Below are 25440 nucleotides of genomic sequence, written 5' to 3' on the forward strand. Positions count from 1 at the left end.
TCCACTGCGCAAGTTTGGGAATCGATAAGACGGATTTCAGGCGAGGGTAGTACACATCCCCTTACGGCCTTGTCAAGTCGTGGGATCTTGGTGGAGTTGCAGAAGACATTGCTCAGGTTTTAGCTGAACACTTCTTTACTGTTACTACATCATCCGTACAAACTCCTGCTCGTCAGGTGTTCCGTAGGACTGCAGAGATGAGGAATCTCAATTTCTTCTCGTGTAATGAGGAAGCTTGCAACCTTCCATTCTCCATGTGGGAACAGCAATCAGCTTTGTCTACGACTAGACACACTGCTCCAGGACTTTATTTATAAATCAATTTTATTCAATTTGGTGTCATTAGAAAGACAAAAGGACCAACTATATCACTAAACTATAAAAATGCTGCAACTGTGCATATAAATCTGTAATTAAAGTCAGTTTTCAAATTTTTTTTTTTTTTACGAACTTCATGAATTTTTTTCTTCAAAATCACAAGTTTCACCATTTTAAATTTTGTCTCAAAGAATTCCTATTGTCACACATTTCAACATAAAAAGAATCAGAAGGGTGTTTGTTCTGTTTAATCATTTAAAACAGAAAGAACATAAATAATAATATACACATTTCGTTTTGTGGCTCTTACCAAGTGGTCACAAATGATGATCAGTTCTCATTAAACAAATTCATAAAATTCTAAAAAGCATTCATTCTTTCACAAGTTTTCAATGGACAATATTATGTCTCATTCAAAAGTATATAAACGACGAGTACCTGTTGTTGTACTAGGAACATGGAAAGTCATTAAAATGTCTTCATTAGGTATCCAGCAAACGTCAGTGTGAAGTGGACATGAATAACTTGAGGAAGGGCCACTTGGACTCATGAGCTTGACTTTTGCATCTCTGTGTTCTTCACTTATCTCTAGAATTTTTCCAAGCCACCACTGGTTATCGTAGATAGCTGCAACAAATGTTTCCTCTTCAATTGTGTTAGAGGCCATGTTTTGAATTCCAAGAAGGACTTGAATGAATTTAGTAGATGATGAAGCATGCTTTATCAGCAACTTGTTTTCATTCAGTGACTTGAAAGAAACTACACTTTTCCAGCCGACAGCGTAAGCCTGGCCTGCGGGGCACGAGACAATGTTCCGAGGTTTTGCAAATGCTCGTGGTGTGGAAGGCCAGTGACCCAAGGTGTCATCGAGATAATTGACACAGTCTGAGATGAACTGTGTGAGCTGCTCCAGGTACCTCTGGAAAATGGTCGGCACTGAGGAAATACCAAATGGAAGGCGCTCGTATTTATATAATCTGAAAGGCGTGTTGATGACAAATGTTCTGTGATTCCTCATCTAAGGGTAAGGGAGCTGTCAAGTTTCCCGATCACCGCTAACGGGGTCACCCGAGCACACGCTTTTCACAGGCTCGATGGTGCCAGCAGCCTGCAGGCAATCCAGCTCTCGTTTGACAGCCGGACACGAGACCACCGAATGGGTTGAGCTCGAAAGAACTGTGGCCGAGCACCTGTCCAGAGAGCGACGTGTGCCTGTAAGTTCGAAGCACGCCCTAAGTAGGGCCGAAACAGAGAGGTGTAGGCCGAGCACAATTTGTCGAGGTCCCGGAATGGGAAGGCAGTGGAAACGACATTAACTTCGTCAGAATTCGAAAAGCCTAACAGTGCGAAAGCATCGAGTCCAAAAATGTTTGGAGCCGAGGGACGGTCGACCACCGGTAGGGTCAGGAGCCGGGGAACGTGTTTATAGGTGGCCGGGACCGAAAACTGCCCACAGAGAGGGGATAGAAGCGTCACCGTATGCGACCAATTGCTGAGAGGTGGGAGACAGCTCCAGGGAACCCAGGCACATGTACGTTGCCAGACTGATCGAGGAGACAGTGGACCCCGTATCGACCTGGAAACACACATCGATGTTAAAAATGCGGAGCGTGAGGAATTTCTTTCGCATCGGTGGTGTTTCCAGCGGGACGACCGATTGCAGCGTGCGCACAGTATTCTGATGCCCCAGGGGTGAGGGGCAGGAGCGGGTCGAGCGGCTGTGACAGACAGATCGGAGACGGCCGTATTCCTGATAGTGTGTGCACGTCGTCCAGCAATGGGGTCAGTCTGCAGGAGAGATGGCGGAAAAGGAGTGCAGGTGAGACGGAAGTGATCCACGCGACTGTCGACGAGGAGCGATTGGCACCTCCGAAGCCGTAGAGACGTCAGTCGAGGAGTCGTCTCTCTCTGGGATGTACCACGTCGACAGCACGAGGGACGTGCCCACGGGGAGGATTCTACCTGTGGCTTCACCATGAGACGCTCATTCGCCATTTGTGCAATTTCAAAGGAGTGGGCTATGTGCAGAATATCTTCCGATGAGGGGTCGTAGAGTTTCGACGCAGCTGTCCGGGCCTAGGGATCGGGTGCCAGTCGAGCGACAACATCGTGAATTAGGGAGTCTGCGTATGATGCCTTGTGATGCTGATTCGTGCAAGTGAAGTAGCATTTGCAGATGAGACCCTGGCGATCCGTGACTCGAGAACGGTATAACTGCGGGCCTTTACGGTACCGGAGGAACTCGAGCCGAGATGCCACGACACTGTATCGCCGGAAATAGTAGTTAATCGGCAACACGCACATCGTCAAAGGAAAGAGCCACGGGGTTCGCTGTAGGGAGTCATCCTTCACTTGAAACGCTGTGAAATGTTTCAGAAGATGCAAGTAAGTTTGTCAGTCATCCTTAGTGTCGTTAAAGGGCGGAAACAACGATGGAAATGGGGAAGCGTCAGAAACCGGGACACCCGGGAGCTGGTGCAGTATGGTCCCCCCCTGCTGTGACTGTCCGTCAGCAACTGCGAGGATTGCCGTGAGACGTCTTAACTGATGATGCTGCTGCCACTGATGCATGAGCTGCTGCTGTTGGTCCTGGAGACAGATGAACTTAGCCTCCATGCTATCGAATCTTTTACCTCGTTGCCAATGTTGTAGATGCGCGACCGGTGAGTGGTGCACGGTGGAGAATGGAGACGCAAAACTGTCAGGCGGGGGAGCCACTGGAGGTATCCCTAACAGTGAACAGACGGGACAGACGAACAAGTAGCGGATGACAGACACCGCGACCGACCGGGACACGAGGCGAGGGAAGCGAGCGAGAACTGGGGATAAACGTGGCGAGACAACAACAGTGCAGGAACACTCCGAACAATGACTGTATGTACGAGAAACTGGAAAGCAGTATGGCTGAGATGTACACGTGAACTATGACGAGTACCGGATTGCTGGGACAGTGCCGTGCGGCCGCCTAAATACGTGACTGGGAAATGCGATTGGTAGTGGGTATCCCGTACCCTCTGGCGCGATTTCAACTTCCACACCTTCTGACACTGGATTTCTAAATACAATATCAGATGAGTGTGAATAAAATCATCTATACTGATTTGTAATATAGTTTTTACAATAGGGAGTTTATGTAGTGCCTGTAAAATTAGCAATTGCTAAAGAAATGGCACCTGATTTGTATTTCTTTAGTTTCTTAAGAGCGCGCAGAGGTGTGAAATGGTGCAATACAGGATAGTTTATTTTCAGTTTTCTTGTAACCTACAATATCTACTGACTAATGACTTTTTAAGAACAGAATTATTAGTAAACAGCAGAAGACCTTAACTTTTGCTGAAAGACATCGTATATCTGTGAAGTTTTTATTGCAACTCCTGTCACATGAATGAATGTGAAATGTGGGAAACATTATTTTACTATCATTCATGTGTCCTTAAAATGTACAAATGTTTGGAATGCAAAAATACAGAAACTATTTCATTAAGTAAGTAGAAAAATAGTCACAATCTTACAGCTGGATCGCTCGCAGCTAGGGGCAGTAGGTTCGTTCAGACTGTCTGATAGCAAAAATATTCACAGCAGTGAGTATTGTGATTGTGTGTGTTACACTGTGACAAAACAGGAATGGTGCCTCAAGTCCAGAAAAGCACGATCTGGGATGCGTGAAGAAATTATGGGTCACCAAATTGGCATTTAGGAAGATGCAGGAATTTCTCTCTACTAAAAGTCATTACTGTTAAGTTGAGGCTGCGTATTATCGTGCTGGAAAGTAATAGAAAACAGATTCCAGTTTAAACATTGGATAGCTATAGAGCTGACTCTCTCCTCTGGTATTGTTCAAAAATAGTTCAAAGAAAGTGCACATTCCTAGTTTACGTCACTATGTACGTGCAACTAGGAAATAGATGAGAATAAAAGTTATTCCTTACGTGCTCGCCTCACTCCTCAACGACTTTTTTGCTTGCCGAAAATTGTGGCTTGCTGAAATTAGCATTATCGTATCTCGGCAGTATGACTGGGCTTCATTATAAAATGTCACTGCTGTGAGATTCTATTTCTCAGGCTGTCTGTTTCCATCTCTCATACAGTAATTTATAATAGTTCCACATTACAGTACAAGTCAAACCTGCAACAACCATTGACACCAACTACTTCGCGTCCCATACATCTTGTGACTTTTCAGTTCAACTGCTTGTGCCGTAACTGACCAACAATTGCTTGTTACACAAATCACCAAGAGCAAAGGTACAAGAAGTCGCAGTTCAGGATCTTATGATACATTGACCTTGACCATCCGAAGAATTTCATACCCGATTAAATATTTCTTTTACAAATGGTGTCAAGTTGTTACTCGTAATACATTATAAAATGGCATTGATTGTGTCAGATATGATTATAATTTTGAATTAAATTAGAAGTATGAAAAATAATTATGCTTTCTAAAAAATAAAGCTTGTTAACTTTCATGTATTATTTCTTTTTATGAAAAATACAAGACTAAGCTGTGTTATCCTAAATACAATAAATATATAAAGTTAAGACTTTAATATCGTTGGTTCATGTCATGAATCTAGTGTGTGTGTGCGTGTGTGTGATTTTGTGTGTGTGTGTGTGTGTGTGTGTGTGTGTGTGCGCGCGCGCGTGTGTAGTTTTTAGGGGGTGGGGTGTCATGGTACTGACTGCAACTGAATCTTGTTTGTAGTCACTGTCAGTATTGTCTTTTTCTTTCTGCCATTTTTCCTCTGCTTAAAAATAACTCTGGTGGATGTTAGTAGCCAAAATGACCAGAAATAGGTTGCTGTCTTGCCAGGTGTTTTGAATGAAACACAGCTTACAGGTTGCTAATTACAGGTATCTATGGCAAACCTACATTTCTAGCATTTGTAGACTTAGAGAAAGCTTTTGACAATTTTGATTGGAATACTCTCTTTCAGATTCTGAAGGTGGCAGGGGTAAAATACAGGGAACAAAGGGCTATTTACAATTTGTACAGAAACCAAATGGCAGTTATAAGAGTTGAGGGGCATGAAAGGGAAGCAGTGGTTGGGAAGGGAGTGAGACAGGGTTGTAGCCTCTACCCAATGTTATTCAATCTGTATATTGAGCAAGCAGTGAAGGAAACAAAAGAAAAATTCGGAGTAGGTATTAAATCCATGGAGAAGAAATAAAAACCTTGAGGTTCACCGATGACATTGTAATTCTGTCAGAGACAGCAACGGACTTGGAAGAGCAGTTGAATGGAATGGATAGCGTCTTGAAAGGAGGATATAAGATGAACATCAACAAAAGCAAAACGAGGATAATGGAATGTAGTCAAATTAAGTCGGGTGATGCTGAGGGAATTAGATTAGGAAATGAGATGCTTAAAGTAGTAAATGAGTTTTGCTATTTGGGGAGCAAAATAACTGATGATGGTCGAAGTAGAGAGGATATAAAATGTAGACTGGCTATGGCAAGGAAAGCGTTTCTGAAGAAGAAAAATTTGTTAACATCGAGTATAGATTTAAGTGTAAGGAAGTCATTTCTGAAAGTATTTGTATGGAGTGTAGCCATGTATGGAAGTGAAACATGGATGATAAATAGTTTGGAAAGGAAGAGAATAGAAGCTTTTGAAATATGGTGCTACAGAAGAATGCTCATTAGTTACGTGATCTACATGTAACTAATGAGGAGGTATTGAATAGGATTGGGGAGAGGAGAAGTTTGTGGCACAACTTGACTCAAAGAAGGGATCGATTGGTAGGACATGTTCTGAGGCACCAAGGGATCACCAATTTAACATTGGAGGGCAGCGTGGAGGTAAAAATCGTAGATGGAGACCAAGAGATGAATACACCAAGCAGATTCAGAAGGATGTAGGTTGCAGTAGGTACTGGGAGATGAAGCAGCTTGCACAGGATAGAGTAGCATGGAGAGCTGCATCAAACCAGTCTCAGGACTGAAGACCACAACAACAACAGGTATCTATGGAATTGTTTTTTGTCTGCTGTAATTTTGAAAATGTCAGTACCTTATATGGATTAAATACTGAGTGCTTTGTGGATCTTGCCACGGAGTCTGTAGTACTGCATACCAAAGGGGCACCTGTGCTGTTATATCTGCATCACTATTGGCACAATACCATTTGCAGATTGCCTGTCTAGCAGCTTCAGATACAGCAAAAATTTGATTTACATAATTTCATATATTGTTTACCATATTTAAAATGCTGTCAGAATCTGCTCATTGAGAGGCAGCATCTCGTGTTAAAGGTTTAACATAGTATTACAAGTATTATAGTCAGAAACTGTGTCTCTCGAGGCAGTGTAACTCGTGGCGTGCAGATTACTCAGACTGTACTCATCCACCATTTGGGAATGAGAGCGCTCTGTAACTTCCGACAAACTTCACACATAATTTCAAACCTTTTTGGATCTACTTCTCACTGACACCCACCACGAAACAGTCAAAGCAAAAAGTTTACAGCACATCACATTTTCACTGGTGGTGCAGTAAAACTTCATCGTCGAGCATGAAATTTTAATTTATTACTCCTTTACTAACACTATTCGTAACACATTTAACTGCCAGTATCCACATATCCCACTGAATGAATGTACCTGCAAAATTATTTCATTGTACGACACAGTTCCAGGGATACAAAGTTGTCGGCATTGAGATGCGTGAAAAGCTAGCCTTCCTTAAAATAGAATACCATTTACTCAGACTGTATTCATACTGTTTGATAATGAGAGTACTTAGTGACTTCCAACAAAGTTCAACTAAACATTTTCTCACTTACGTGCTTAGCGTGAAATATTTAACATCGTAACTCATTTGTAAAGTAATCGGATGTTTGAAGCTGTTTTGATAGGTGAGAGTTTTTCTGCGCAACTTCTGTTGCTGGAAATTGCTTGTAAGTTTCAGAACAGACAAAGCGTCTATTTGGGCAACTGGTAATGGGGCTTCTCTCCTCTCGAGATTTCCCATTTGTTTGTTTGAACAGGAAGTTTTTGGTTTGCAGATGCTGAAGAACTTGGTCGAGAAGTGCTCCAGTCTACAGATGATGCGGATATCGGACAATCTGCTGAGATCTGAGGAATTTTCAGAGACAGTGTCACGGCTACGGAATCTCCGTGTGATGCGTCTGGACCACGACTGCACAGAGGGTACTTCTGCCTCGCAACCTTGTGTACTGCTGCGACCTTTGGCTGACGGATGCCCACAACTGGCTGAGATGGACTTTGGACGGTCGTTTGCGAATATTGACAAATTGAGGTATTTTCTGAATGCCAAGAGTAATACCCTCAAGTCGATACGCATAAAGTGGACGATGGGTGGGACAAGGTGAGTGTTATTACCTCTCCTCATTTGGTGGTCTCACGTATGAAGATGTGAACTCTTGGTTGATGAGTGCTTCTCGAGTATTCAGTATTTTAACTCTTACATAATACAAGCTGTGGCTTTCTTGTTGCAACAAGGGGATAGTGGTTATGGGTCATTCCATATCCAATCAATAAACTGATTAAATTTGATGTTCTTAGATTTTGATGAAACTGGGCATACCTAGTGTCCCCACATCTTAATGAATGAAAACGATAAAAGACTTTTTTTCATAAATTAATTAAAAAATATTAAGCCTCGAATTTTAAAATTTTTGTTAAAAATTGCTACATCCTAGAGTAGTAAATTGCCATTTTGTCCAGAACTAGGTGAGATTCAGACCTGCAAAATTTATCACTGTAAAACTCTTTATATAGGCTTTTGTTTGGTATGCGACATGATGGAGTTTAAAAATTATTATTTTTTAATTTAAATAAACTATAATTTTCTAAAAAAGACACAGTTTTAAAATTTTGAAAAAAATCACAAAATTTCCTTGCACTCTACTCTTACAGCTCTGAAAGTTTCGTTTTGAGATCATCATGGGATCACATGTTGCAGAATTTTCAAGTTCCATGTGTTGTGTGGAAAAAGACTTCCATAGAAATTCTACATTAACAAATCACCAAATTAATTTTAAAAAGTTTACTTACAAGATGAAATGTACGAACAGCTGTGTCAGTCACAATGTGTAACAAGTTGGAATTAACGGTGAAGCCTCTGTTGGTTTTGAGCATGTCATGTTCAGACAATGTGTATATTCAGTGTGTTGGAGTCATTGGGTTCACTTTACATAAAAAATCCACCACACGAATCGACATAACATATGGCTTCTCCAGGTATGCAGGAGGAGGAGATGGACCACATGGATGAAGAAACATCACCTTTAGTTCATCTTCTTCTTCATCTTTCCCCCAAAATGTATGCAAGCCACTACTTGTCCTTGTTACACACTGTATTATGTATCGATTTACACCTGTCAGCGACAGTGTTTCTTCGGGTTTGGTGGTCAACTGTTGTAATGAACTTTGAGCATATGAGAATATCTTGACAAAGATTTTTGCCATTGGAGTGAATGTATGAGACATTTGAGTCCCTGGAATTGATGCTTTGCTGAAGCGATTGTTTAGAAATTTGGCTATCTCTGTGTATTCGTCCTGAGTTACAAATGTAAAATTTACTCCAGAGATGTTTTCCACTGCCCAATTGAAAAGCTGCGGAGGTGGAAGAATTTGATTGTGGTACAGATGTTTCAAACTTTTTCGTGCTGCCAACCTCTTCACTCTGCCACCAACTCCATCGCAAGGCACTTTTCCACGAGCTGTTGCTGAAAAATCCCATTCAGCCTCTATCCCAAAATCAGCTTGATGGAAAAATAGTTTTAAAAAGTTTCTCTTGATTTTGTACTGAGCTGCAGCACCATTAGAAAAGAGGTAATTTTTTTTAGGTTCAAAGTGGTTTCTCAAGAATATAGTGAGCTTTTTCTGGAAGCAGTAGACAGCCACAGTGTTGTGTTCGAGATAGTTAGAAATAACAACATAACTGAGATGCTCTGTTTCTCCTTTGTAGTACACAACAAATTTGTGAACAGTGACTTGCTGACTTGTCCAGTGATGCTCCGGACCACATCCTGCATCATAAATGAGTAGTTCTCTGAAAAAATCACATACACAGCAAACTGTGAATCTTGTAGACTTTCTCTAATGTGTTTCATAAATGAACTTGGTTTGTCATGACTTTATTGCAAAAAAACTAACATAGACGGCTTATTGCAAAATAATTTGATGAACACTGTTGTCGATTTTTGTAATGTTTCCAATTTACACTCGTTCACAGAATCCACTGTCGGAAGGCGACATTGTGTATCACCTTTTGTTCAAATGCTTTCTGAAGTATGGTCTCGATTTCCTTACTCCCAGAGCATGAATTACAGTCTCCCAACTGACAAACTATTGATGGTAGATTGCACAGAATCTTTGCAAGAATGTGTTAATATGTCTGCATTTCTCCACTTGTTCGTGAGTTCAAACGTGCATTTTCAGTCACAAGTTTCAAATTTTGGTGAATGTAACAATACTGTGAAAAGGAAAGCTGCTACTCACCAAATAGTGGAGATGCTGAGTTGCAGATAGGCACAACAAAATGACTGTCACAAATATAGCTTTCAGCCAGAAAGCCTTCGTCAGACTTACACGGCAAACACACGTGTACACACTCGCGCCAACGCAACTCGCACACACGTGACTGCAGTCTCGGGCAACTGAAGCCACATTGCGAGCAGCAGCACCGGTGTGTGATGGGTGTGGCAACTGGGTGGGGGTAAGGCGGAGGCTGGGGTGGGGAAGGGGGAGGGATAGTAAGGTAGGCGTGGCAGACAGTGACGTGCTTTTGGGGAGCACAGAGGGACGAGGTGGAAAGAGGGTAGGGCAGCCGTGTGCAGTTGGGAGGTTAGACAGAGGGAGCGGTGAAAGGGGGGGGGGGGGGGTGGGGGATAGCAGAAAAGGAGAGAAGTAAAAAGACTGTGTGCAATGGAGGAATGAGGGCTGTGCGAAGCTGGAATGGGAACAAGGAGGGGCTGGATGGGAGAGGACAATGACTAACGAAGGTTGAGGTCGGGAGAGTTACGGGAATGTAGGATATACTGCAGGAAAAGTTCCCACCTGCACGCTTCAGAGAAGCTGGTGGGAAGGATACAAACAGCACAGGCTCTGAAGCATCCATTTAAATGGAGGATGTCACGTTTGGTAGCCTGTTCTGCAACAGGATGGTCCACTTGTTTCTTGGCGACAGTTTGTAGGTGGCCGTTCGTGCAGACAGACAGCTTGTTCATTGTCATGGCCACGTAGAATACGGCACAGTGGTTGCAGCTTAGCTTGTAGATCACGTGACTGATTTCACAGGTAGCCCTGCCTTTGATGGGATAGGTGATGTTAGTGACCGGACTGGAGTGGGTGGTGGTGGGAGGATGTATAGGACAGGTCTTGCATCTAGGTTTATTACATGGGTACGAGCCTCGAGGTAAGGGGTTGGGAGCAGGGATTGTGTGGGGACGGACAAGCATATTGTGTAGGTTCGGTGGACGGACGGTGGCATGCCAGTGTGGGAGGGGTGGGAAGGATGGTGGGTAGGACATTTCTCATTTCAGGGCATGACGAGAGGTAGCCAAAACCCTGGCGGAGAATGTATTTCAGTTGCTCCAGTCCTGGGTGGTACTGAGTTACAAGTGGAATGCTCTGTGGCCGGGAGGTGGTGGGAGACTGGAAAGATGAGGCACGGGAGATTTGTTTTTGTACAAGGTTGAGAGGATAATTAGGTCAGTGAAGGCTTCAGTGAGACCCTCAGTATATTTCGAGAGGGACTGCTTGTCACTGCAGATGTGACGACCACGGGTGGCTGGGCTGTATGGAAGGGGCTTCTTGGCTTGCAATGGGTGGCAGCTGTCAAAGTGGAGGTATTGTTGGTGGTTAGTAGGTTTGATATGGACGGAGGTACTGATGTAGCCATCTTTGAGGTGTACTGATGTAGAGGTGGAGGTCAACATGTAGGAAGGTGGCTTGTCAGATTCAGTAGGACCAGGTTGAGGTTCCGGAGGACATTCTCCGCCAGGGTTTTGACTACCTCTCATCGTGCCCTGAAATGAAAAATGTGCTGCCCACTATCCTTCCCCCCCCCCCCCCCCCCCCCCCCCCCCCTCCCTCAGTGGTATGCCGCCATCCACCGAATCTACGCAATATACTTGTCTGTCGCTAAACGATCCCCGCTCCCGACCCCTTACCTCGAGGCTCGTACCCCTGTAATAGAACTATATGCGAGACCTGTCCTAGACATCTTCCTACCACCACCTACTCCAGTCTGGTGACAAACACCACCTATCCCATCAACCTGTGAAACCAGTCATATGATCTACAAGCTAAGCTGCAGCCACTGTGCCGTATTCTATGTGGCCGTGACAATCAACAAGCTGTCTGTCCCCATGAATGGCCACTGAAAAACTGGCCAAGAACCAAGTGAACCACCCTGTTGCTGAACACGCTGCCAAACATGGTATCCTCCATTTCATTGACTGACTCAGAGCCTGTGTCATTTGGATTCTTCCCACCAACACCAGCCTTTCTGAATTACACAGGAGGGAACTTTTCCAGCAATATATCCAACATTTTCATAACCCTCCTGGCTGAAATCTCCATTAGTCATTGTCCTCTTGCATCCGGCCCCTTATCTGTTCCCATTCCAGCACTTCGCAGCCCTCGTTCCTCGATCACGTGCAGTGTGTTTACTTCTCTCCTTTTCCGTTATCCCCCCTGCCCGCCACCTCTCCGCTCCCTCTGTCTAACCTCCTAACTGCACGTAGGTGCCCTACCCTCATTCCACCTCGTCCCTCTGCGCTTTCCGACAGCGTGTCACTGTCCACCACGCCTACTCCACTATGCCTCCACCTCCCCGCTCCAGCCTCCTCCGTACCCCCCCACTCAGTTGCCACTCCCATCGTGCACCACTGCTCCTGCTCGCAGTGCGGCCTCAGTTGCCTGAGACTGCAGTCACGTGTGTATGTTTGACGCATAATTCTGACGAAGGCCTTCTGACCGAAAACTGTATTTGTGCCAGTCTTTTTGTTGTGCCTATCTGCATCTCAGCGTCTCCGCTATATGGTGAATAGCAACTTTACTTTTCACAATATTTTTATATTTCGTCCTGGATTTTCCATTGTTAAATTGTGGTAAATGGCCTCTACTCTGCAAATTTGGAAAAAAATAACATGCATATTAGGAATATTTTCTTTAAACACTGTGTATGCCTTTTTTAAATCACAAAGACCAAGTCTCTTTGAAACTTTAATTTTTTGACCACCACTGTTCAGGCATGGCTCTGCTTATATCGTAACTTTCGCAAAATGACTGAATGGTGTGGACAGTTTCTACTTACAGACTTTTCCTTGGTTTTTGATCTGGATTTTCAAAATGCCTTCAATAACTGCTTTGCTTGCCGAACCATGTAGTTTGGGGCACCAAAATCCATGATTTAAGCAGGCATGTTGAAATGATGATTTTCTTTTTTCTGCTGCTTAAATTTGTGAAGTTGGTTTTCACATATTTAAAACTGCATTTTCTGACACATCAGTGTCGCCTTCAGAAGACTCTGTTGACAAAAAGACTTCTTATCATAGGGGAATTGAGTCTTTTTCTCTTTCCTGCAGAATATCTCTTAGATCCTATCTTTTCTGTATTTACAGGAGACACTCCTAACTCTCAAAGACAAATGTTAAGGGACTGCAAAACTTGTGCCTGAGAAGTAAAAATTTCATTTTTGTTGGAGTCTGACCCCATATTATTGTCAGGATATCTATAGGATCTACAGCAGGCTGTTCCAACCGAGCTCCATGGAGCCGGAGCGCACCGGAGCGCTCACTGCCGCAGCTCGGAGCCAGCATGAAGGGGGAAAGCTTACTCACTGCCCCCTGGCTGCATGCAGCCGCAACTGACGCAATAATCCGTGTTCAATGACAGCTATGACTAGCCGCGGGAGCCCTGTACCTCTATTGGGGAATACCTTTCTATTCACTGTGAGGGATGGTCGTCTGCAGTGTCTTGTATGTCATAAAGTATTTAATTCTGCGAAGAGGTACAATATACAACGACATTATACTCGTCTTCACGCAGCGGACTACGATCAGTTAGAAGGCGTTGCACGCAGAGAACTGGTAGCCAGGCTTAAGAATGACATACCAGGAGACGTAAGTTTCAAAACGGTTTCGTAATACGGAGGGTATCAAAACAAGCAACATAATTCGTGTTCTGTAATGCGTTTATAATTTTCAGGTGAACGAGAGCGGAGAAAACACTACTGAATCTGCAATTCAAGCAAGCTACAGGGTCGCTCACATCATTGCGACAAGTGGCAAGGCGTTTTCGGTGGGATCACTTGTAAAATTGTGAATGGTAGCAGTTGTAGAATGTTTGTTTCCAAGGGAGGTGCAGGCAATTGAAGGGGTTTGCTTGTCAAAGCAAACAATGTCTCGTTGAATCCTGGACATGGCAGTGGATTTAGAGACACAGCTCACGAAAAAGGCGCAGAGCTTTGTTGCATTTTCGCTAGCGCTTGACGAAAGCACCGCACATGCTGGGCTTGCAGTCTTTATTTATTTCCTGAACATCGTATTTCCTGGTGTAGCATGTCACCACGTCTTAGCAGCTAAAGTATGACGTTGTCGATCTTGTAAGACGCAGCTGGCACATCAGAACGCTTGCCTTGCCGCCTGCCTCAGCCAGCCGTGCCACGTGCCGGCCCATTTGAATGGTCACAGCGAGCAACACGGCTCCCTGGAGCAGGGAGCGCTCCGCGGCTCACAACGGAGCCGACGACCTGGAACAGCCTGATCTACAGTATACCAAGTTTTTTTTCTATAGCTGTCACAAATTTTTGCAATTTTTGGCATTTCAGGAAAAAGTGTATACATCCATGTCTTTTGTTTGGCATTTTGTTTGGCAGATATGGTTCACTGTTCTCAAAGGATTGAAGCAATGTAAAGTTACACATCTGTCAGTTTTCCTCATCTTGTTATCTTAATGTCTTAAACCAGCAACATCTGGAATTTGGAAAAAAAAATTAAATAATTACAGTGGAAGTTGAATTTTATGTTCCTCAATTTTATGTTTTATTCTTTATTTTATGGCATAAATTCATAGCCCCTGTAAAATATCCATAAGATCAATGTCAAAAACTCCCTAAATTTACGTTTATTCCTAGCAAGGTGGACCTTGATTCTACATTCTTGAGACTGCTTGCACTGTGGTTGGTGGTGCATTTCACGTAGGCTGTTGCAGAGAGCCAAGACGTGAGAGAGGAAATACTCATGTAATCCATGATCGGCATAGCCATCACAACTTGCAACATTTATCCTCACCGAGCAATTACGATACAACAGTTGGTAGATTGCTGGCTTTGGCAGCAATGGAAAAACAGGACAGTGGACACGAAGTATTCTGGACAGAGTCGATACATGACATAACCGAAATAGGGGCCCAGTCGTTCCTTAATTCTACTTCATCAAACGGGGTGATTTCAGACACTGCAGTGATCTCAGACAGTATGGTTTATTTGCTCTTTCCTGCAGTTAAGCATGAGGTTGTATTTGCTGCATTCTGTGACTTTTATTTTGTGTTGAATGTTTACCTAGGTAAATGTCTGAGGAGCAGTCTCTCTGTTGAAAGTTCACGCATCATCATCAAGTGTGAACTTTCTGTAGTTTCAACCAGTGAAAAAGTATTAAAACTGCAGTTGTCAAAGTGATCGTAGCCTACGGCATGAAGACAATTGCTATACAAGTATGTTGAGTTTTTTTATGTGAAGTTATAAAATGAAGATGGTTTTTACCAAAATGTGAATAGTGTGGGGTGATTTCGGACAGTGTCGAGAACATATAAAAGCAAGAAAGGTACTAAAGTGTGTATTTATGACATGGAACTTTTAGATAGAGCCGCTCTTGACGCTAGTTGACACAAATTATCGTATTTAGGAAAGTGAGCTATTTCTATGGTATAACTAGGTTGATGCTTCTGTGTTCCCATTGTGTTTATGTGTGCCATTCTGCTGACCCTCTCTCTGCTGCGGATAACCTATTTTCGTATATTGCTATATAAAAATTTTTGGGTGTTTATCGTACAACATACCAACATACATGTCTCTTTGCGCTATCATTTGCACAAAAAAAAAAAAAAAAAACCATTGTTTCAGTACCTTGAACCATTTATGAAATATGACAGTTTTTATGATCGTATGATTCCTGATAGGTACCATGCATGACTCTCTGTCTGATATAAAAACCAAAATCTCGAGAACAAAGTGAGGTATCGTTCTGCTTCCAATTTTAAATAAAATTTAGATGTCTTGTCTAGAATTTATTTCCTGCATTGTATTAGCTAAAATCGACTATATGCAAAATCGACGCAATGCAATTTTATCTTAGCAAATTCTTAAAAAATTTTGTTCAATGCTTTACTTAGTTTCATACTGCACAGTAACAATGAGGAATAAAAGAAACAAATTTAGTCCTTTATTGGGCAAAGATGTCAAATTGTAAGATGTGCAAAAATCGAATTTTTTCTCCAGTTAGTTCCTGCGAAATCAGACAACAAACATTTCACAGTGGCCGGGACGCCTTCTCTCAGCACAGGTGAGCTGTATAACAGAAGCAGCACTCAGCACAGAATGAAGAGAGCGTGCCCATAGCAGCATTATCTGAATCTGTACCACTTTTTGCTAATGATGGACTTCCATAATATGTGTTGAAAATTGTTAAAATCAAATAGGAAGAAAATAGAATTAAAAAAAAAAAGAAAGTCAATTTATGTCTGAAGTCACCTCATATACTTTTAAATTCCAGACAGAGATTTAAAAGAAATGTGTATCCGAAAGGCAAATGTAGGTACACATGAACAACTCTGACATTCTGCAGTAACAGTATGAGCTATGTTCACATAGGATGCCACAAAGTTTTGCACATTTTGCAGTATGGTGTCATGTCTCACCTGATGTGATCCATGCATGTGTTAATGTAGTAGATTACTCCTTGTATGATCTGATCCCAAGATGATTCAAAATGAAGCTTCCTGAGGTGCACGGAAATTTTGTTATTTTTCAAAATTTTAAAAATATGGCTTTTTTAGAAAATTAAAATCTAATTTTTTTAAAATTTAAGTTTTCGACACCACCCTGTTGCATGCCAAATGAAGACCTGTCTAAAGAGCTTTAAAATGACACATTTTCCAGGTCTGTGCCTCATCTGGTTCCTGAGAAAATGACAATTTGCTATTCCAGGGTGTAGCAATTTTTAATAAAAATTTGAAAATTCGAGGCGTAATATATTTTTATTAAATCACAAAAAAAAATTATGATTTTCATTCATAATTATGTAGGGAAACTGGGTATATCAAGTATCATCAAAACATAAGAGGTCAAGGTAAATTTTTGTTCAAAATTGTGTTGATTTGACATGGACTGACCCGCACATTATATTTTCATATATGCATAGTGAGTGACCAACTAGATACAAAATGTTAAGAAGACATTTAATTACTGCCACAATATGTTTAAGAAAACTCTGGGGCATTAAACTTTTGCACCTCTTCAAACATCTTCATGTTTGGCACCATACAGTGAAACGCTGCTTTTACATTTTTTTCAAGGGACTTTAAGAAAATGGTGTAAAGTTCAGGAAAATGTACAATGTGGGAAAAAATGTTTGAGGCGGTAAAAATTATGTATAGGATCGCCACTTCCATTTTCACACTATACAGTGTGTTGCAGAAGTGATGGTCAATAATTCACACATGGAAAGGCCAAAAGCAAGCTGGAATATTTTTAATTCCCCTCTTGTTTTACCATCTGCCTCCTTAAATTTGTTTTGTTACTTTTAATTCTTTACCTTTAGCATTCGTGAATATTATCTGCATTTTCATAAAAGAGAAAGGTTGGGCCTCAGTTTTACAGAATATAACACCAGATCTAATTTTGTGCTTAGATTTATGTATGTAATAGATTTTCTAATTTATTTTGGCTATGCCTAGTTAATATCTTCTGTTGTAGGGCAAAATCAGTAATTACTTTGTAACTTAAATTATACTGCTGACATTTAAACAAATATAAATTCTGCACTAATTATAAATGTTTGGGAAATTAAAATATCTATTTGGCTCTCTTCAAAAACATGTTAGCAAAGCCAGCTCTTAAATAATTCCAAAGTAATTAACAGTTTTGTCAAAAGTATTGTGTGTGGAACTATATTTGTTAATTTCATGATTTAAACAAATAATTCGGCTTAACCCTCAGTAGAAGAAACTGTTATAAAGACGCAATTTTTCAATGTATTCAGTTAATTGAATGAAGTAAGTTTTAATTGTAATTTCTGTAAATTAAACTTTGAACAATGTGTAGTTCAACACCTATTGTTGTGATGATATATAAGGGCCCGATTTTTGGTCACGAGACAGTCAGTCCATGGCTGAGTTTCAGACGAGTAATCTGTGCTGGTTAGGACAACAACAATGCTTCAACTTAACCGTGTAATAAGTGTTAAACAGTTAGGCCACGTGTAAAAACAATGGCAGTGTCTGCTCCATACGTACCTGTTTATTCTTCAAGAGCTGTGAATTATGTGGTTAGGTTTTTACTGCTAGTAGATGTTCCAACAGGAATCTATTGTAGCAGTATGTGGATGGTTCACCTGCTAACTATTAATGAGGCATTGAAAAAGTGAAAGTAAAAGACAGTGAAACGCAACTGTGCATCTGTTGGCCACATTATCTGCCGTAGTCAGTGTCCAAATTACAAACCCCATTTTTCAGCCAATGTAGCAACGCAATATGTTGACACCGACGGCGACAACCGACAAAATAAATAAAACCGGTGGAACCACTACAAGTAACTAAAAAGTTCCATTAAACATGGGTTCACATATCAACCGTTGTTGAGACACAACACATTTTCTGTTGTGGTTCGTCAGTGTCTAGGAACACGTGCCATCACTAAATGTTAAAATAGGTGTTCGAAATGTTGCCCATGTGTCTGAATACAACATTGAACTTGTCTCTGAAATGAGTTGCAAATCCTCTCAGGCAGACCGGGGGAATTCCTTAAATGCTGGGAGGCTGCTTCAGTCTGCAAGTGTAATTCCTGAAGGGAGTTGACCCCCCACACAGAAATCTGTAGGATTTAAATCTGGAGACCTTGGAGACCACGACACCAGTGTTGACAGTAATCTGAGTTAGAAGCTGGCGCACTCATAAATACAAATGTGCTGGAGTAGTGTCATGCGTGAATCACATGTTCAAGTATTGGTTCAGTGCAAAATCATCATGTACATCCGGAAGTACAGTGGGCAAAAATCGCACGTGCTACTATCCGGTTAGTCTCTGTGGTAGGAAGTGTGGTCCAATTATGCAGTCTGTGAGCATTCCTGCCCAGACGTTCAACGAAAAACGCTGCTGATATTATGATACGTGTGTCGCATTAGGAATTACATTGGAACAAATGTGACTGTTATGGTAGTTAAAAAATACCATCACAGGTAAATCCAGCCTCACCTGTGAGCAGAATACTGTTTACCAACAGGAGATTCAGGGTACACTAGTGTTGCATCCATTTTGGCAGAAATTCTCTCTAGGAGGGAAGTCTGTATTATTGAGTGCTTGCATTCATCGGAGCTGATACGGATAGAGTACTTGCCGATGTAAAATCCGCCACACACTGCTGTGACTCAGGACTCGCTTTTTCGTAGCAATCCTCTGTGTTGAAGTACTCTGATGTCTGTGAACAATGTGTAACACACTTTCCTCAACATCAGGTGTTAGGGATCTGGTCAACCTTTTCGTACACAGTGTGAGAAACTCCCGGTTTCTCTAACGTGCTGACGTAACCGACTAAATGTAAGCGGGGAAAGGGAAGTAGCTGCACACGCATAAACAAACAGATAGTCGATCCCAAACCTCGAATACCGACGTAAATGTCGCGATATTTGGGGTATTTATAGTTGATTCCCAACTCGAATTAATACGATACCTTGGCAACAGTTGATATGTGGACCTGTGTTTATTGGAACTTTTTAGCTACTTTTGGCAAGTAGTTTACATGTGTGAATTATTGACCATCACTTGTGAAACTCCCTGTACATATGATATATGTACACAGTAGGCATCAAAATATGTCAGAGACTTGTTTATTTATCTAATAAAAGTTTATCTGATGAAAATTGCTGATGTAACTGTAACTGTCTGGGAAGTTGAATTAAAAATTTGTAACACTGCATCAGTTATGTATATTTTCACGCTTAGCACAACACGTTTCGAGAATTTGTTGTTGTTGTCCAGAGTATGTTTGGATGTGTATTCTTCTGCGTCTCTTGGACTATGGTCATCTTTTTGATGTTATTAGGTACTGTGACTCCTCAGTTATGTGGAAAACAAACACACGCAAACTATCACTTTCATTGTTTGTTTGTTTGTGAAACATCCAAAAAAATATTTATATAAATATTGCAGTTGACAGCAAGAATAAATTCTTGAAACACATCTTGCTAAGCAGCTGTGTTTAAACCAAAAACATTTGAAGCTGTGAGTGATGAAAGCTGTCAACTAGCATTACAAGTGGCCAAACGACGAAACGTGCTAAATATGACTCGACAGAGGGGTCACGACGATAACGACATTAACAAAGCTGCTCGTGCACAGTAGGAAGATTGGAAATGGTTGTAATTGCTCACAATATCTTTACTTGAGCATAGCTCATTACTGCCATTGGGCAACACGCTGAGCAGAGCTTGGCAGAGCTGGAGATACGGCACGAATTGTTACCAGTTTACTGCTACAGATGTGTTGTGTAGTAGAGTGCCCCAGCATCAAGAAACTTAAACGACGTAAAGTTTATAAACACTACTTGACACCCAGTGTCATTTTACGGCAATTATTTCAGTTTTTTTGTACACAAACATTTTTCAAAAAGTGTAAATGGCAGGAAAATCATAAATATGTTAATGCCAAACATAATGTGAATTAACAGCATGAACATAGGAAATTTGACAGAAGTGGTTAAAAATGTTGGGAAAATACTATAGTTACCACTGCTCTTAACTGATCGTGCTATCGGTTGAGCCATTGTGTTTAATGGTTGACCCAGTCCAGTTCTATGTGATACAGCAGTACCCAGCAGATCTGTTTTGCCTCCAGATTTTGGATTCCTCAGTTATTGTTGAACATTAGTCTGTAGATGATGTTTCATAGTGAAGTTAACAGGCAGAATGTGTCCAATTTGGCCCCACTCAAGTCATTTCAAAATGGGAACTTATAATTTAACAAATGCTGCTATTCACTGATTGATTGATTGATTACATAGAGTGTCTATAGAGCAGGACATTTCTCACACAAAAATCTCACAGGGCACTATTCTGGGCCTTTCTTCTATTTACATCAGTAATATTCTACCATCAGGTCTCTCCCCTTCCATTTTTTGCTCCTCATTGTCACCCAAAGAGACAGTAGTAACACTACGAGAAACTTTGCAACTCGTGTGTGAAGAACCTGTACGTGCTGCTATGCGAACTTGTTGTGGGACAGATACTTTAGTAACTTAAAGGTACTACGTAACTTTGTTGCAAGACAGTTGCCAAAAATGGCTCTCTCCTGTAGCTCGCAAATGAAGGAGCAACCGTGTGAACGTTGTGCCCACCATTTGTGTGTCAAAATTCAGTAAACTGAAGTTCAGCTTTTATGCAGTTCACAATTAACCATTATGAGGAATGTGTTTTGGCCTGGACATCATTGTTTCTTTGTTACGTATTACATAAAAGACAAAATATTTCGTAAAATTGTTCCCTGTGAAATAATGGAAACTCCAGGTTGGAATATCAGGACTGTAAGGAAAGGATAGATTTCTACTTACCGTAAAGATGAGACGTTAAATTGTAGAAAGGTGCAATTAAAAGACACTTACACGTGAGCTTTTAGCCACAGCCTTTGTCAGAAAAAGAAAGAAGAACACGCACCATTCATTTGCACAAGCGAGCACACCCCACGCACACGTGGCCGCCAGCTCCTGCAGCTCAGACCCGAATACGGCTGTCACAGAGAAGTGAAACTGTCACAAGGAAGCAGCATTCTGGAGGGGGCGGGGAAGGAGGAGGGGCGGCAATGTACGTGTGGGGGGAACAGAGGGATGCTGTCCGACGGAGTGTGCAGGGAGTAGAGTGTCGACAGGTGGTTGTGGGGTGGGGAGGTGCAGGAGAAGAAGAGTGGGGAAAGGTGGGCAGATGTGTCGGCAGACGGCAGTACACAAAGAGGGTGGGAGATGAGAATAGTGAGGAGATGATGCACAGAGAGAGCGGAAACTGTCGGGTGGAGGTTGTGTGTTACCGTATGTCGAGGCAGGGATAATTTCGGGAGTGGAGAATTGGCACCCGCAGTGCACTCCCCTGTGCCGACCTGTTTACGGACCGTCTAGAGGAAAGACCTTCCTAGCCTTCCGTAATGCCTAACCGCTCATACGGTTCGGGTTCGTGATCTGGACTAGGGGCCGAGACACCCTGTCGTCATTCCTTCGCGACCTGAACACGTTCTCTCCCGTCACCTTCAGCTCCGACTGCCATCCTCCTGGACATTGACCTCCTCCTCTGCACCTCCGTTCACATTAAACCCACCGACCACCGACAGTACTAGCATTTCGACAGCTGCCGTCCTTCCGAACAGAAAAAAGCGTCCCGTACTTCCCGTCCACCTGGGGACGGTGTATTTGCGGTGACAAGAACTCCCTCGCCCAGTACGCCGAGGGGCTCACCGGCCTTCGTACACGGGCGCTATCCCCGAGATCTAGTCCACAAACAGATCTCCTGTGCCATTTCCCTCACACCTCCAATCCTCCCACAGCCCCCAAGAATCGGGCATACAGGAGTGGCCCCTTCGTCACCCAGTACCGACCCAGTCCAGAACGACTCGACCAAATCCTTTGCCAGGGCTACGGTTACCTATTCACCCAATTTCCACATCATCCTAATCTGTCCCTATGCCACTTCCAAAGCCAACCCTTTGCCTCAAGGATTATATCCTTCTGAAAGACTCGAGTGCGAGACCTGCCCCGTCCACCCAACTGGCGCTCCCTATTCCAGTCCTGCCACAGGTTTATCCTACCACGTCAGGGACTGGGTCACCTGTGAGCGCAGCCGTGTCATTTGCCAGCTCTGCTGCAATCATTGCACAGTTTTTTTTAAATTGGTACGACTACCCACCAGCTGTTTGTCAAGATGAGCAGCCACTGCCAAACTGACAGAGCTAAGTTGACAGTCCTGTCGCACAATGTGCAGCTGAATATAACAATTTGATTTCGATGGCTGTTTCAGTTCTCTAGCCATCTGGATCCTTCCCTCCACCACCAGCTTTCCTGAACTGCACATGTGTGAATTACCCTTACAACACATTCTCTGCTCCTGAAATTATCCCGGACTCAACCTGTGGTAACATACTGTTCCCACCACCTCTTCCCAGCAGTTTCCACCTCCTCTGTCCCACAACCTCCCCCCTGTTCTCATCTCCCGTCCTTTTTGTGTGCCTCCCTCTGCCAACACACCCCCCATCTTTCCTCGCTTCTGTTCTTTTTAGCTCCATTTTCCCCTCCTCGCTGCCCCACAACTTCCTGACGCTGCGCCTGTCGGCAGTCTAGTCTGTGCGTATTCCCCGAGACGGTGCTTCCCTCTCCCCCACTCGTTCACTGCTATCCCTTCTCCATCCCTGCCCCTTCCAGATATCTGCATTATTCCCATGTGACACTTGCATTCAAATCCGAGCTGTTGGAGTTGGCGGTGACTTGTACCTGACCTGTGTTTGCTCGTGCAAATGAATAGTATGTATTTTCTCTGCCTTTTTCTGATGAAGGCTAATGTGTAAGAGCTTTTTAATTGCGCCTGTCTGCAACTTAATGTAGCAATCTGTCCTTTCCGTACATTGCTGATGTTGCCTATGAAAAATGCACACAAAATGTGAATACTGGGTTATTCAAAAAGATGGACCAATTTTATTTGTATTTCACGAATCATAAATTGTACACGAACTGCGTACATACTAATGAAAGGAGGAAGTTTCGAAGTTGTTTTTCAAATGCAGGTTATAAATGTTCAGTGTTTCCTCCCTTTGCTGCACTGCAAGCATCTGAGTGGAAGCCAGACTCGTCCCACATGTGAAGCAGCACATTTTGTGTTTCGGAGTTCACAACGCAGTGACACAGTTCTGCTGACCGATCATTGTTGTTGGTAGAAGTGGGGCATAAACGGCCTGCTTAACATAGCCTCACAAGAAAGTTATAGGGCACGAGATGGAGATACCTCGGTGGCCACAAGTGTAGAACCGAGTCTAGATTTCCCGTTAACCTAGCCATTGCTGAGGAAGGGATTGATTTACGTGACTGTGCCAGTGGGCCAGAGCTCCTTCCTGTTCGAGGAAAAAGCAATTGTTTTAATATGTCCAGCTTCATTATTTCATTCAGTGCTTTCTGCAAAAAAGAATGGCCCTTAAACTATTTTCCACGATAGTATTATGAAAAAGATTGTTAGTACTTACCATAAAGTGGAGATGCAGAGTTGCATATAGGCACAACAAAAAGCTTATCAGAAAGTGAGATTTTGGCCAACAAGGCCTTTGTCCACACACACACACACACACACACACACACACACACACACACGTCCGCGTGCATTGCGATCACAGTCCCTGGCTGCTGAAGCCAGACACTTCTGTCTCTCTCTGTGTGTGTGTGTGTGTGTGTGTGTGTGTGTGTGTGTGTGTGTGTGTGTGTGTGTGTGTGTGTGTCAGTCATAGTAACCATCTTAATCATGGCAGACTATTGGCACGAGTACCCTAGTGTCCGTTTACACAGCTGTCGCCACCGTAGCAACTAGTGGTTAACAGAAGATAACCCTGGACCTTCCTCTTACCTTTAGTGTGTAGACTGTTCATGTCCCACTTATATGTTGTGAAATGCAAATGAACTGTATTGGGTCTATCTTTTCGAATAACCCTGCACAACGAAAACAAATTCAGTAAAGCACTTTTCATAAACAATGTTCAGTGACAATGTGTATTTGCAGAACTGGTTAATAATGCTGGTTGACACACGATACAGTAATATCTCCGTAAAATAAATGCACACTTAGACAAAAAATAAGAAAAATATAGTCGCGCACACATTTGTTCGTGCCATCACGCCAGCACAAATGCACGCCATTCGTATCCTCACAATTGTAAATTGAACACACAGAATTTAATTAAATTTTTAGATAAATACTTATGTATTTTGACTGTGGACACGGTTGGCATGTTACCATAGTTGCTGTATTTTAGGAAATGCTAGCACCTCCAGTATAGTGTCAGAAATCCTCCAGTACTAGTGTAGGCATTTCCCACGCACAGATTATCCTCTCGGTATCGACCGGTAACGAGTGGCCAGCACTCGATAACACACCCGTACCCGTCTGTATTCGAAGCTGGTACGGAACGATGGAACATCTTTTACTGTGGCATACCAGTTCTTCCATAGTTTTTGCAGCAGCTGTATATAAATTGCAGTTGTTTCAAAGAAAATGCTTTTTTTGCGTGCTGCACATCAAAATTTTTATTTTTATTTTTATTTATGCACCCAGACGCATTTCACCTTTTTTGCAAGGCATCTTCAGTGGGTGACCTGAAATATTACATGATTTGTCCATTTTTACACATAGGTTATGGTTACATCAACATTATAGTTCCTTAACGTTTTTTTATGAAATGGAAAGATACTTACAGGTAACTTCTAATTCATTGCATCCAAGCAAACTGCTTTTTCTCGTCTGGCAACCAGGTAGACATCTTGCAGTTCACTTTCAGTTCACTGTTTACGTTACAAATCACTGTAACTGCCATCTTTTTAATACAGAGTTTCATTTGTTTTCTAAGTGTTACCAACATTCTCAGTTTTCTGCATTCAACTGTTTTGTGTGTGTGTGTGTGTTTTATAGAGGGAGAGATTTTTTATTTTTTTTTAATAAAATAAAAATTATTTATTTTATTTTTATTACTATTTTTTATCCATTTATTTATTCTTAATAATAATAATAATTATTATTATTATTATTATCTCTAATATTATATCTAAAAGGATATCTAAAATGTTATTCAACAAGGCACTGTAAACAAAGTTTATGGACCATTATTCTTTATTGAGAACATCATCAGAGGAATCTCTTACCTAGAC

The 25440-nt window shown here is 42.2% G+C and overlaps 1 protein-coding gene across 3 annotated transcripts in view; it reads left to right on the plus strand.

Annotated features, from left to right (window-relative positions):
- The window catches only part of LOC124552737 (SCF E3 ubiquitin ligase complex F-box protein grrA-like), a 145133-nt gene that overhangs the window by 33692 nt on the left and 86001 nt on the right, over positions 1-25440 (plus strand). For all 3 annotated transcript variants that reach the window (XM_047127081.1, XM_047127083.1, XM_047127082.1), the window contains one exon: positions 7322-7644. In XM_047127081.1, the coding sequence (XP_046983037.1) occupies positions 7322-7644 (323 nt within the window). The remainder of the gene's footprint in view (positions 1-7321; positions 7645-25440) is intronic.

The sequence above is a fragment of the Schistocerca americana genome, chromosome 10, assembly GCF_021461395.2.
Source record: "Schistocerca americana isolate TAMUIC-IGC-003095 chromosome 10, iqSchAmer2.1, whole genome shotgun sequence".
In the NCBI taxonomy this organism is placed as follows: Eukaryota; Metazoa; Arthropoda; class Insecta; order Orthoptera; family Acrididae; genus Schistocerca; species Schistocerca americana.